The following is a 14,114-nucleotide window of genomic DNA, read 5'->3' as shown; positions in this document are numbered from 1 at the left end:
CTAGTATCCATATTTAAAATCTACAAATAAATTACATGTATTTAATATATACAATAAACTATACCTTTTAATAATACGTACCATAATTTAATATTATGGTTGAAATTATGACATATATAGCAATTAATACATATACATTGTGTTTAGTTTTATTAACTTAGAAGCACATGTAAATTAAAAAAAAATATTTATATGAAACAATAATAAAATTATGAAATAACGTTGAGAATAGAATCTAGTTTAATTACACATATATACCCTCTTAATAATTCTGTTCGTATCAATTTTATTAAATTTACAGTGAAGCTTACAATTACACTAATGTCAATGAATATTAACGTATATGTTTGTTATTACACTAAATAAAAATGAAAGTACTGTAATGAAAAATACAATATACTTTAATGGAAGTAAAATAAGTAAATAGCAAAGTTATTAATATTATTATATAGCATTATATTATGTTATTATAATATTTATTAATATTTACTTACTTTGTACGTTTGCATAAAAACTAAAAATTTTTTAATATAAACTTTTATAACAGAGATAAAGCAAGTCACAGAAATTAGTATCTTTCAATGGCAAAATGCGTTCAAGGAAGTGTCACAAGCGGGACTGTGCCAGTTTTCCTCCTTGAAAGTATATGTAGCGGCACATGAGCTAGAGGACAATTCTAATACTATTTCTTGTTGTCATTGAAAACTTTTTTGGCTGTATTGCATCTTCTCTTATAGAAAGATGATGCTGTGAATGTGTCTGTGATGTACCCGCGATCTTCCTTGAAATCAAATAGAGAAATAAAGAATAAAGAAGAAATAATGTAGATGTCAGATGCTGCTGAGGTACTGTCGTATTTTCTTCCTATAATATAGAAAAAAAAGACAATAAAAATATAAAATAAAAAAGTACCGTTTTTGAACGGCTTAAATTAAATTACAAACTGTAATATTAAAAATGTAAACCCAATACAAAATATGGTATGGCTACGTCGTACCGTGGTTTAACGGTACTTTTGCCAAAACCACTTACAAACAGAAATTCATTGTTTATTGTGAATACACATATGTAATTTATATTTTTCTTGGACAATAAACATTATATAAGTCGGGTTGCGTTATGATTAGGGTTGGGGTTAGGGGCGTGAAACGAATCTTCATTTGGATTAAACATTGTTGTTATGCAATAGAGAAGATATTCAATAGTGCAAATACGAGTATTATAGAGTTTGACAAATAACCGTGGTAATTAGATACTCGAGATGATAATGACAATGATCCTAGGTTCAGTAACGAATCCGCGGTCAAGGGGATAGCGAACTTATGATTTTCGTCAAAGTCTAAGTTGGACTATATATCGGAACGTGAGATATTCACAGATCGCGAAGACACCACGTAATTCGCTGATGAGATCGTACGAGAGAGTGTTTCTCCGTCCCGGTGACGCTGCAGAGGAAGACTATATGGGGTGTGTCTAATAACACGAGATACTCCGATTCGTCGAGGAAAGCCTTCGTTCGAAACGTGAGGGAAATTGACCTTGCTGTTAATTGGTCAATTTCCATGTTGGTGGCTAGAAAAGGATGCTAGCCGTCCTTGTGGGAAAGTTGCTAGCGGGAAGCGCTATTAAATATGAACTCTCCATTCTTGAATTGAATACTATCATTAAAATTGTGCATTTAATGAAAATCAATCTTTTATTACTTTGGGCTTTCAAAATAATTAACATTGTCATTAAGAACAAATTATGATATTTTATGTGTTGTTCTACAAGGGATTAAACGAAGGTTTCCTCGAGTCACAATATCGATGAAACCGTTCTAATGGTAAATCGCATCGAACTGCGAGTAGAATGCATGCTGGTTCCTTGGACTCATTCAATCATGTCATAAAGTAATAGATCTGAATCGACATGAGTAACTGATGGAATTACGCAGAATTTTTTAACAGAATCACTGCTGCTATTTATTACACTCATGCGTGTAACCTGAGTATACACTTTCGAGAGGTGCGGTAGTGATTATTATTGGCCTAGATCGCGTCTTTACGAGTGTAAACGCGATCGTCGATTCGATAAATCTAAAGAAAGTGTGTGTGTGTATGACCTTTTTTTTTTATTTAAATTTCACATTCACAATTTGTCCAATTTGGACATTTGGTAGAATTTTTTATCTGTTTGGGGTACCATCTGCGTGTTTGTTAGGATATATCCTTTGTGAGATCTGCTGGGTGTTTCCTTTTTAGTCTTCTTTCTATGGTTGTGTTGATCGTTTCCGCTGCCAGCCGGTTCGGGTGCGTTGCTATTCTTTCTCTATACCTTCTTGCGAATCTGTTAATCTCTTCCTTGACCGTTGGTATTCCAAGGTCTTTCCGCATGTCCTCGTTTCTAACGTACCATGGGGCGTTTACTATTGTTCTAAGAATTTTAGCTTGGATTGTCTCTATTTTACCTATATGGCTCATTGCTGCTGTTCCTCAAAGTGGTATTCCGTACGTCCAGATTAGTTTTATGATCGTTTTGTATATTTTTAGTTTGTTTTCTATGCTTAGTTTGGATTTTCGACTTGTTAACCAATACATTTGTCTCCTTGCTATCTGTATTTTGTCTATTATAGATTTAATACGCTGTTTCCATGTGAATCGTGTATCTAAGTGGAGTCCTAGGAATTTGACTTGCCTTGTTTGTATTATGTGCGTGCCGTTCAGTATAATGTTTGGTGGTATCTGTTTTCGCAGTGTGAATGTAATGTGGTTGCATTTATCGGGGTTTGCTTTAATTTGTTTAACTTGAAGCCACTTTTCTATTTTTGTGATATGTTCTTGTAGTAATGCGACTGCTGTTGCAGGGTTAGTGTGCCTAACTGGTACAGTTGTATCGTCCGCAAATGTCAGTATTTTGCTATTGGTAGTTGTTGGTATGTTGGCCGCGTATAGTGTGTATAGAATTGGTCCTAAGACGCTTCCTTGCGGAACCCCTGCCTTGATGTCTTTAACTTCAGAGTATGTGTCTTTAATTTTTACTACGAAGGTTCTGCTGCTTAAGTAAGATTTAATTAAATGGTACATCTGCTCCGGGAATTGTTTTCTGATTGATTGAAGTAGACTTTCGTGATTTATTTTGTCAAATGCTTTCTCGTATTGTTTGTTTTCTAATGCTAGAATTATTTCATTTGTGAGTCTGTGCATTTGCTCTATCGTGGAGTGTTTGTTTCTGAATCCAAATTGGTGATCTGGTATTAATTTTTCCTTCTCTATTATTGGTTTTAAGCGGACTTAAATTATTTTTTCTAGTATTTTGGAAAACACGGAAAGTAGTGATATTGGTCTGCAAGATGCTGTTTCGTGTGGGTCTTTGCCTGGTTTAGGTAACATTATGACCTGTGCTAGTTTCCATAGTTTAGGATAGTATTGGATTCTTAATATTGCATTGTAAATTATTGTGATTAGTCGTATCACTTTTGGAGGAAGGTTTTTCAAGATTTTACCATTGATTAGGTCGATTCCTGGTGCTTTATTGTTTTTTGTTTTCTCGATTATGTTTGTAATTTCTTGTGCTGTTGTTTTAAGTATGATGTAGTGTTTGTCAGTTGAGGTGCTAGTGGTTAACGCATTCTCGTCGGTATGACAATTGTGGATGCTATTATTGATGTTATGTGGTGTAAATGTGTTGCTTAGGTGGTTGGAAAATGCTTTAGCTTGTTCTTCGTTGCTTCTTGCCCGTGTATTATCTGCTTTTCTGATTGCTGGGTCTAGTTTTATTGGCTTCTTTATTTTTTTGTGGCTTTCCATAGGGAGTAGTTGGAGTTCTCGTGCGCAGATAGTGACTCTATGAATTTTGTGAACTCATTCTTATTGTGTTCTTTTATTTTGTTTTTAATTTCCTTTGCAAGTTTATTTAGGTGTTTTTTATTTTCTTTTGATCTATGTTTTTGCCATTTTGCTTTCACTTTTCTTTTTTCTCCAATTATTTCGAGGATTAGTTGATTCAAGTATGGTAGTTGCCCATGCTGCTTCCTGAATAGTTTCTGTAAGTGTTGTTACTGCTTGTTCGATGTGTTCAGGTGTTTTCAATGGGATGTTATAGTTGATTTTGTTCTCGATTATTTCTTTAAATGTTTGCCATTTGGTGGTTTTATTGCATAGTGTCTCTGAATTGTTATAAGTATTGGTTTGTTTCTGTATGTAATAATTATGCGTGTATGATCGGAGCTAAGCTCAGGACTGGGTGCTATATTTAGTTTATTTGCATTTAGTCCCTTTGTAACTGTAAAATCAAGTAGGTCAGGTATTTTGCTCAGGTCTGTCGGCCAGTATGTCGGTCTTCTTGTGGATAATATATTGAGGTTATAATTTCTGATGTATTTTTCCAAGGTTCTGCCTCGAGGTGTGGTGATTCTTGATCCCCATAGTGTGTGCTTTGAGTTATAGTCTCCCGCTGCAATATACTTGTCACCTAAATGTTAAAAGTACTCTTCCCACATTTGTGATGTAATTTTGTGTCGCGGTGGTACACATACTGCTGACAACTGTAAATAGTTGCTGCTAGTTTGTACTGTAACGGTGGTTGCTTGGATATATTCCTTACAAACTTGGCTGTGTAAATGGTGTTTAATGTCGTTTCTTATTATTACTGCGGTCCCTCCGTGTGCTTTTCCTGAGGGATGCTTGGTATCATATATGGTGTAGTACGGAATTTTTAAATAGCTTTTTTAGTGAAGTGTGTTTCTGAAGCAATTAGTATATCGATATTATTGTTGTACAGGAATCTTTTAGTTTCTAGGGTCCTTTGTTGTAGGCCGTTAGAGTTCCAGGCTGCTATTTTAAGCGTGTCCATTTTTATTTTTTGCTTAGCGTGCTTGTGAGTAGTTTTAGCATGAGTGTGATTTGCTGCGTTTGCTGTTTAAGGATTGCGTTTTGTTCACTTATCATTTTTGCTAACATTTCCGTGTTTTTAATGGATAGCTTTATCAGTTCTTTGATTTCCGTAGCGTCGTCGATGTTATTGTTCTGGTTTTGATTATCTAAGGGCGTTGACTGTTTGGCTACTTGTGCATAGCTTCGACTACCAAAGGTGTTGGTATTATTATGGTTGACGTTCATTACATGCTGTATGTTTGTTGATGTTTCAGTTACTGTGTTATCCTGATGTGTGTGAGAATTAGTGTATATCCTGTTACGAGGCGGCGGAAAAAGTTTACCTTGGAGTTGTTTTCTTACTAAACAGCCTTTGTAACTAGCTGGGTGATTTCCACCGCAATTGAAACATTTTACATCATTTATTTTTCCCGTGTGTGGGCAGTTCACTGTTAGGTGTTTTCCTGCGCATTTGACACACGCCGGGTTCCTGTTGCAGTAATTTTTAGTATGCCCGTATTGTTGACACCGCATGCATTGTGGTTTATAGTTCTTGCTTGGTGGCCAATATTTGCTAATTCGTCACTTAGTTTTTTTGTGTTAATTTTTGCATGCAGTCCTCTTATTACTACTTTGTAGCTCCTTTCCGATTTGAGAGTGTGGCATATAGCATTCTTTCCCCTTAATTCTTTTATCACTTTTCTATAATTTCCTGGTGTGTTTGTTTGGATTTTTATCTGTTCTAATTTTCTTTGTTTTATTGTGTAATTATCCTTTCCAACTATATTGTTTAGTTGATCAATAAGCGGGTCTATTATTTGCTCCTCAACAAATATTGGTGGTGGTTTATTGAGTTGTGGTATTGCTTGTTGGGTCGTCGTCTAATTCTTCTGTTAGCGAGCTGAAGGTGTTTCTTAGCGGTAATTCTTGCAGCCATCGCTGCTTTTCCGTATCTAGATTACCTGTTATTTTTCTTTTTTTGTTATAGCTGGCTACCTTCCAGCTTACGTCCTGATGAGTTGTATCTTTGTTGGTTTCCATGTCAACTTCAATTGTGGCTGAGCAGTCCTGTCCTTGGTTTGTTTGTTGACTTGTTTTTGATGTATCTGTTGTTTTGTATATGTAGTATTGATCTTCTTTGTTTATAATTTTTATTGTTGTAATTTTTTTCATGGTAGGTTTGCTAGTCTTCTTAATGGAAGACACGGATTTCCACCATTTGGCTATAGGCGTAGCCGTTCTTAACATTCTCTTCCCCACTTGCCGCACTTTTCTGAAGCACTAATTTGCACGTCCAGTTAGCTCGGCTGCTCGAACAGTACTGATGAACGACGAACCAATATGCACTAAGAGTAAGTCGCACTTTCTTTATGGGGTTTTCCTTTTCTTTGGTGCTGTAAATAAAAGTGTATTCCTATCTGTAGTAGCAGAATCTCTCTCTCTCTCTGTATCGCTATCCCCTCTACACACTTTTCAGGTAATCCAGAGTGAACGTAACCAGTACAGGACCGATAAAGTTACAATCCACAGTAAAAATGATAAAGATGACTGTACATTACATTCAGAAAAATTTGTACGAATAAGATAATGCAGATAAACAGTGTATGTACATATGATTGGCAATTAAAGAACATACACATATTCATTGTAATTATTTGTAAAGTCAAATTATACTAAATATGACAATTATTTATAAAGAAAAGGCGCAGTTGCTTTTCTCTGATGCACCGATGCACAAAAGTGTATAAAATTAGTTGCATATTATGCACCACCTGATACCATTCAACTTTCATTTACGACATCTACTTGTATCCTTAACCGTTTAGAAGATACAGCCTAGTCCATTTGTGTGGGACACTCTGTATATGTGTACATATTTGATGTGGAAATTGTAACATTCTTAAACATTTTTATTGGAAATTGTAATACATATTTATCAATGGCTCATGATTAATATTCATTTAAACAGTATTTATCAACACCAAATGAAATACTGTACATGTAACATTATCATTTCCGCGATATCTATAATCCTATCGATTAAATCTAAAAGAACAAGAAATGGGCTAGATGGGGGAATAAAACCATGAATTATGATTTCTGGTCTCATTTGTACTGATTTATCGAATTTCAAAATAAAATATCATAAAGGACATAAAATTCAAGAAAGACCGAATATTTTTTCACCGCTACAACATGCAAGTCTCCTAACATTGTTCAATTAACGTACGTTCTTATTCGATAATTACTATCTCATATTACCATCTGATATAAAATTATCTTTTCTTTTCGATCAGCTGTTTGTTTATCACATTTGGCAGTAGCTCAATCTTTCGAAAGCAATTTACCATTAATCATTGGTTCAGTTTGATATAATTTGTTCTATTTACACATTTTAATGTTTTGGTTTTCTTTTGTACAGAGTATTTATTCGAGGAAATTTTGGTGGCATTGACGATTGATGATCGATGCAATACAAATGTAATGACATTTTATTTATTTTAATTAAACAAACATATTTATAAGTTTGTTTCTTCTTTCGAGTAGATAATTAATCATGTTTATTAATTCCATATACATCATTAACAAATAATTCATAATATTAACTCCACTAATACGGAATATGACAAAATTATAAATAATTTTTATGATTTATTAAGAGCATTAAGATGGAGAAAGACAGAATTAATCACTTCTCTTCATTTCGAATACATTGAAAGAGACAATATTGAGACAGATAATCTACCAAGTACATCAGGCGAGAAGTTCCGTTCTATTGTAAAGAATATTCTCACAAAATTATTGATTCCAATACATTAGGATATACAAAACCTTATCAGATTGTTTTTTGTTGAATGTGTCTGTTGCAAGTAATTATATAATGCGAACAATATATGGCTCTTAACTTTTGTCGCAAAATTTCCCGATTCAGTATTAATCTTACACAAGTCTAACTGAAAAAAACGTTTATGATAGCAATTTCATATATACACTGTCATCTTCTTACACTATTTTTAATTTCGTCCAATATATCTCAGAAAATAAAAAATATACAGTAATATGCAAGCGATCACAATGTTTCTCAAATTCTGACTATAAGTGTATATCAACTTTATTTTTATTGCTCAACTCTGGTCCATATATCAGTCTCTCAAGAGACTGCATTATCAAACATATACACTTAAGTTCCCCGGACACCAAACAGGGGAGATAAAGTTGCAGATTCCGCCATTGCTATACCGACGAACAAGAGCAATAATGGGAGCGCAGGCCCATTAATTAATTCAAAAGCATGTACAAGACGTTGAAAACTGAAAGAGTGCAGTTCTTTACATTCAAACCACGGGAGAACCATATAAATGGGGTTGTAAAAAGTATGTGTGAGAAGCACTTCCCGCAAAACGTCTTCGAAGAACTAGTTTTATCATTATTCAGATCAAAGTTGTTAAAGTGGACAGACTCGAAACTAACCATCTTCTACAAAACAATACAAAACTCGACACGTTTATCATGAAACTATCACTTGGAAGTGCGATAATGAGTCTGTTCCAGAGGCACTATATGCTCGGCAACATAGTGACATGAGATATATATAAAAGAAATCCTACAGACTACAATGCAAGAACAATGGATTACGTTGCAGTGAACTGCAATAGTAAAAGAATAGAATAAGGTGCGTAAAGTGTGTAGGGCGATCACGCTCCGAACCCATGCCCGATAAACAGATATACAGTTGTGAGCCAACAAACGAAGAACAGGAAGTCAGGTCCTATACAGAAGATACTCGATTCTGAAATGACAGAGAAGCGGAGGAAGAGTAAAATAAAATCCTTCAACAACTTCGTATGCCCGCCAAAGTGCTTCACACATTTTCACTCCTTTACGGACAATACACCTGATCAAGGTAATCGCTTGTCTCAGTAGAGAGCACGATGAGTATGGACAACATGGTGAACCTGATGGACAGCATAGACCCCTTCAAGGAATTGTTCCATGTTCATTTGACGGAGATGAACGCATTATCGCTAAGATAGCACGGATAAACTCTGACAGATTTACCACAAGTGACTTTGGACGTCTAACAAACTTCGAAATTTCGAAATGCAATAATGCGCTTGTCTCTAATAATCGTAGGTTACTATTGTTGCAGCCCCTGCAAGCTCTCTCGTTTGAAGTGATTTTGCTGGCAAAGACGAAGCTCACGGAGAGGCATAAGGTTCCGTTCAATGGTCTTCGCTTCGAAAGGCTGTGACCACTTGAACTCAAAATTCGAGGGCGGAACGACTTTATCATATAATTCATTTCGATTAGCATGGCATTTAACTTTGAAGCGATAGTCACTAAACACGTACAGACAAGGGGAAAATGGAGCTTTCAGTTGTCACGATAAACCTAGCAAACAACGCGGTTTTTCATATATTCTATTTTCGTTGCAGGCTCTTAAGTTTGTGTCTTGTTACAACGTCTTTGCCGAAGAATGAGACGCGCGTTTCAAAAAGCTCTATCCGTGCGATACAATTTTATTATGCCCGGTGGTGTTTATAACACGAGACACGTTCCCTGGTGCAGCACGTTAAATAATAGCAGATACGAGAACCTGTGACACTGATTTATCGAGTGACAGGTGGATCTGGTCGTCCAGTTCAGTGACACCGATTTTGATGGCATTTGATTTGTCAAGGCGCAGTCGTTGTTGGATTTGGTACTCCCGGAAAAGCTGGATATTTTTCTGCACCGAGCTGTCAGAATTTGTTATCTCTGTCCACAAGGATAGGAGCACTGAGATAACAGTCAGCAGTATACAGTAAGCAGAAGTAGAGATCATCTTCCAAACCATAAATAATAAATATTCCTTCGGCCCTAGAAGCCTCCATTCCAGTTCTCATATAGGAATACAAGTGCTTTGAGAGATGTCTGGATTCCCGCATCGGAGGTTTGCTTCAAAACAAACACAGAATCTCCCACATCTTAAATCGGCTGAAGAAGCGCTTCGGCACACTATGTTACTCTATCCGATCGTTCATGGAACACGGCAAGTGCTATAGAGCCATAAAAAGGCGTATCAGGAAGGCCCCTGATAGATTCACGAGTTCTCTTGATCCAAAGAATTAAAGATTCCAAAAGCATGTTTCCGCAAATTAGACGAATGCTGGGCAACAGGGCTAACCTCGTGATCTTCCTCTCAAATGTTCTTCACACGATTCTCACCATCTTCCACAAATGAACATCTTCCTCACCTAGTGTTACACAGCAGAAGATGCATCGTTACTGGTACCAAGCCGACAAAGAAGTCGAGATCATGACGTCTCCGCTGCCGCTGGCTCCCTAGAACTTACTAGTAACGCAATGAGACGCCAAGAATAAACGTGTACGCAACACGTGCTTCTGTTATTCTCGATCGTGTGCCGTGATTTCCTTTCAAATTATGAACTGTTCTTTGTACAGGTCCTTAACTACTATTGCGCTCGCGTGCTATTTCATCACTTTAAACTTGTTAAACTTTTATCATTCGTTACAATAGCATTTGTTATTTGTATGTAGCGAAGCATTCTTTGTCCGGTCCAAGACTACTGGGTACGAACTTTGAATGTGTGCGCCGAAATGTGTGTGGAGATCTTCTCAGATTCCCAAATTTCATAATCTTGAAAATTCAGATCTTCGTTGAATCGGGGCCGCTGGAACAAGGTCTGTTCCTTTACCCGAGAAAACAGGGCTAATAACCGCTCTGGCTCCGATGTCTCAGAGAATTATTTCACATCGGTAGATTCATTAACTATTCCATTTACGTTTCTGAATGGGGAAAGGTTATCTGGCTTTAATATCTTCAACACAGTACCAATATAGCTCCCGCAAAGGTACACATTCTTCTTCTCCTTGATCATCGATGATCTCTTGAACCTGCGTATTTTCCTAAGATATGGAAGATGGGGAAAGTGGTTCTCTTGCTAGGGAAGGATAAGAACAAACCAAATCCTGCCAGATACAGATCAATGAGTTTGCTGTTTGCAGAGTATCCATTAGTAAGGTCTCTGAGAGCGCGATACAGAGACTCATACTGTTTTATTGTAAAGACGCTTCCATTCTTTTCGATCAGCAATTTGGCTTCCCGGTCAAATACAGTAAGGTCCACGCAATAATAAAATCTGTGCCAGGCGTCTGCTGGTAGGAAAACTCTCCTCATAGACCTAGAAAGGACTTTTGACATGTTTCGATCGAGCGGTTTGCTATAAAAGCTAATACGATACGGTTTTCCTAAACATCTATTTCAGATGATTTGGTCTATTATCTCCGGAAGATGTCTCATTGGATGGCAAGTTCGAATGTCGCCTTCGGGATGAATGACGGGCTGCAACAGAGAACGTTCAACATCTCCATTCTGTTTAATTTGTTATTTAGTCATGCTTTGAGCCTCCTCCATCTCAATAGCGGTCTTAACCCATGTGCGCTGGTATTTGCTGATAACTTCCCGATTTACGCGGCGGCAATGTATTTGCCAAAAATTAATTCCAAGCCACAAAAAGTTTTCGATCGAATTATTGTTTACTGTGGTAACTGAAAGTTCCGTATAAATACTAGAAAGTGCGAGCCTATTCCTTTCAGGTCGTACATGTCTAGACATTTTAACTTCAATCCGTTCCGCTTAAGAAAATGGTCAAATATCTCGATATATATTTATATTGAAGATTACAGATTACACAGCATATTAAAACACAAATGTAAAATAAATCAGAAGACTCTTATAGCAAATAATGGTTCGTTCTTTTCAAAGCATCTTTGCGTGAAGTGTAGTCTTCTGCTGTACAAATTGCTGGCAATAATCCAATCCCGATTTATGCCTGTCCAATTTGGTTCAATGTCACAACGTGCCAGATGGACCAATTCAGGAGTTTCACACGGAAAAGCCCGAGGCATTGCATGGGACCGTACCCCTCGAGCTATTATACATATCAATAAAAATATTTTACATAATTTTATATACTATATATATGTCTGAGGCAGGTTGGCACTTGGGCGTTCGATGAACCTTTACTTACTTTACCGTCGCGAATGTAGCCAATCTCTATCAGTACGAATGTGGACACTACCAGAGGCTACGAGTAATGGTAATAGGATGGTCGAGATGATGGTGACAGCGAATTCAGGTTCGACAACGAATCCACGGTCCGCGGGAGGACTCGTATCAACGTGCTACTCGATTCGGGTAACTTCCCGATAACTCAATCGTCCAACGACTCACTAACTAACTGACTAGCTCTAACTCTCTCTCTAACTCTGTCAATCCAAAAGAGGCTGTCCTTATATACTCCTGTACCCGCTTCTCGGGTTAATCTTTGTTTTAAGGAGAGCCATATAATCATTTCATACCTCTGTCAGGTACAGGTCCCTCCCGTGACCGTAGCTACGTCCGGTGACCTGCCATGTCACTTCGAGCCCAAACCCATCGTCATAAAGTCAGATTGGAACATTAAGACTATTTCTTATTTTTATTACTTAAGGGCGGCTATAGTGAAAGTTTGGACTAGTGTATTGGGGTTTGTCCCAACATTCCGGACGGGAAATCCCGCTGTCTTTCCTTCTCCGACATATAAATTGCACATAGCTTTTAAATTCCTTGTATCTGTAGGACGCGGTGAGAGCGCCATGGACTCTTAGTTGTCCTGTTCATGTTAGAATTAGTGAAGAAATCATAGAGCCAAAGCACGTCTAATCGTTGTTCAACTTTGATGGCGATTTATCTGATCCAAATCATTACTTATATCATTTTTTTAAATGAATTCAAAGTAAAGTATGCACCATCTATATTCCTCTTCAGGAGTAATATTTTAATAAAACCGCGAACATGTATAAACTACGATAAATAATTTACGAATGGAACTATAATGCATTTTTATATGCTACTAAAAATACCTACACTTCCTTATATGCAGTGTGATGGATCCTCGCGAAAGAGATGGCATTTGTCAGTTATTTGTTATTTGTATCAATATAGAAGTGTAACGACACTAGTAGTTTAGTACGGGAACTGCTGGAAATTTTAAGAATAATCACCATTTTGGGCAACTTGTCTGAAAGCTAATTTCTCTACGATTTGGATGATATTGAAATATGTTGCGAGGCTCAACGTTATGGACAATTTTTTCCAATACATAGAACTGGCGATCGTTATTTTACAAATTATGTATAAAAAATGTACAGACGAAATTACCCATCAGCTTTGCTAATAGGTAATATTAACCCTTTTGCTCTTAATGCCAGATATATCCGGCATGTACGATGTGACGCGATAAAATCGCTTGTTCTTTGTGACTGCAAGACGGGTTACATTCAAGACTTTCTTATTTATACGGAGGCTGGTACTACTACAGGATCCGAACATAAGGACTGTGGTAAATCAGGAAGTATTGTAATGTTCCTCCTAGAACCATATTTAGGTAAAGGCCACACCCTTTACGTCGACAATTGATACGCAAGCCCCGCATTATTTGGTATATTACATAAAAATTTTACAAATGCGCGTGGCACTGTAAAAGAGAGGAGAAAGGGATTGTCAGAAATGAAAAATTACAAAAAGGAGAGGTGTGCTTTCGCTATGTCTGCAAATATATTAGCCATAATATGGCACGATAAAAAAGAGATTTTCATAGTTTCAACAATACGTAAAAAAGAATTTGTGGATGTATCAAAACACTACAGTGCACACAAAATTTTACAGAAACCATCTCGTGTACACGACTATAATAAATTGATGGGTGCTGTATACGGGACCGTCACGGTCATCAGCACTATAAATTTTACTCGCAAAACAACGAAATGGTACAAAAGAATATTTCTTCCATTGTATTGATATGTATTTATGGAATTCATATTGTTTGTACAAATTGAAAACCAACAAAACAATATCAATTGAGAAATTTTAACTGAAATTAATAGATCAAATTTTAATGAAATAACAGAAAAAACAACCTAACACTCTATTACATCCAGAAATAATCACTCATCAAGACTCGACGGAAGACATTTTCCTTCACTTTATGAAGCTACAGGAACAAATAGATCACGGAGATGTGTTGGGTGTGCGAGAAACGATAAAAGACGAGAATCTCGTTATCAATGCCAAGAATGTGATGTTGGCTTGTACGTGTTTGCATGTTTCAAAACATATACAGTGATTAATAATTTAATTCAGTATGATATGTTTTGAAACATGTCGTCAGCGAAGGCCAGGATGGGGATTTCGGTCCGCCGTAGCACCGCGACTGA

General features: G+C 36.6%; 1 protein-coding gene across 1 annotated transcript in view; it reads right to left on the bottom strand.

Moving 5' to 3' along the window:
• Window positions 1-5,699: 5,699 nt before the first annotated feature.
• The window catches only part of LOC126868409 (uncharacterized), a 340,260-nt gene continuing 331,845 nt past the window's right edge, over window positions 5,700-14,114 (bottom strand). Inside the window, exon 6 of the mRNA XM_050623768.1 lies at window positions 5,700-6,041. Within this exon, the coding sequence (XP_050479725.1) occupies window positions 5,700-6,041 (342 nt within the window). The remainder of the gene's footprint in view (window positions 6,042-14,114) is intronic.

Source organism: Bombus huntii, chromosome 8, assembly GCF_024542735.1.
Source record: "Bombus huntii isolate Logan2020A chromosome 8, iyBomHunt1.1, whole genome shotgun sequence".
In the NCBI taxonomy this organism is placed as follows: domain Eukaryota; kingdom Metazoa; phylum Arthropoda; class Insecta; order Hymenoptera; family Apidae; genus Bombus; species Bombus huntii.
This window is presented reverse-complemented; position numbering and strand designations above follow the sequence as displayed.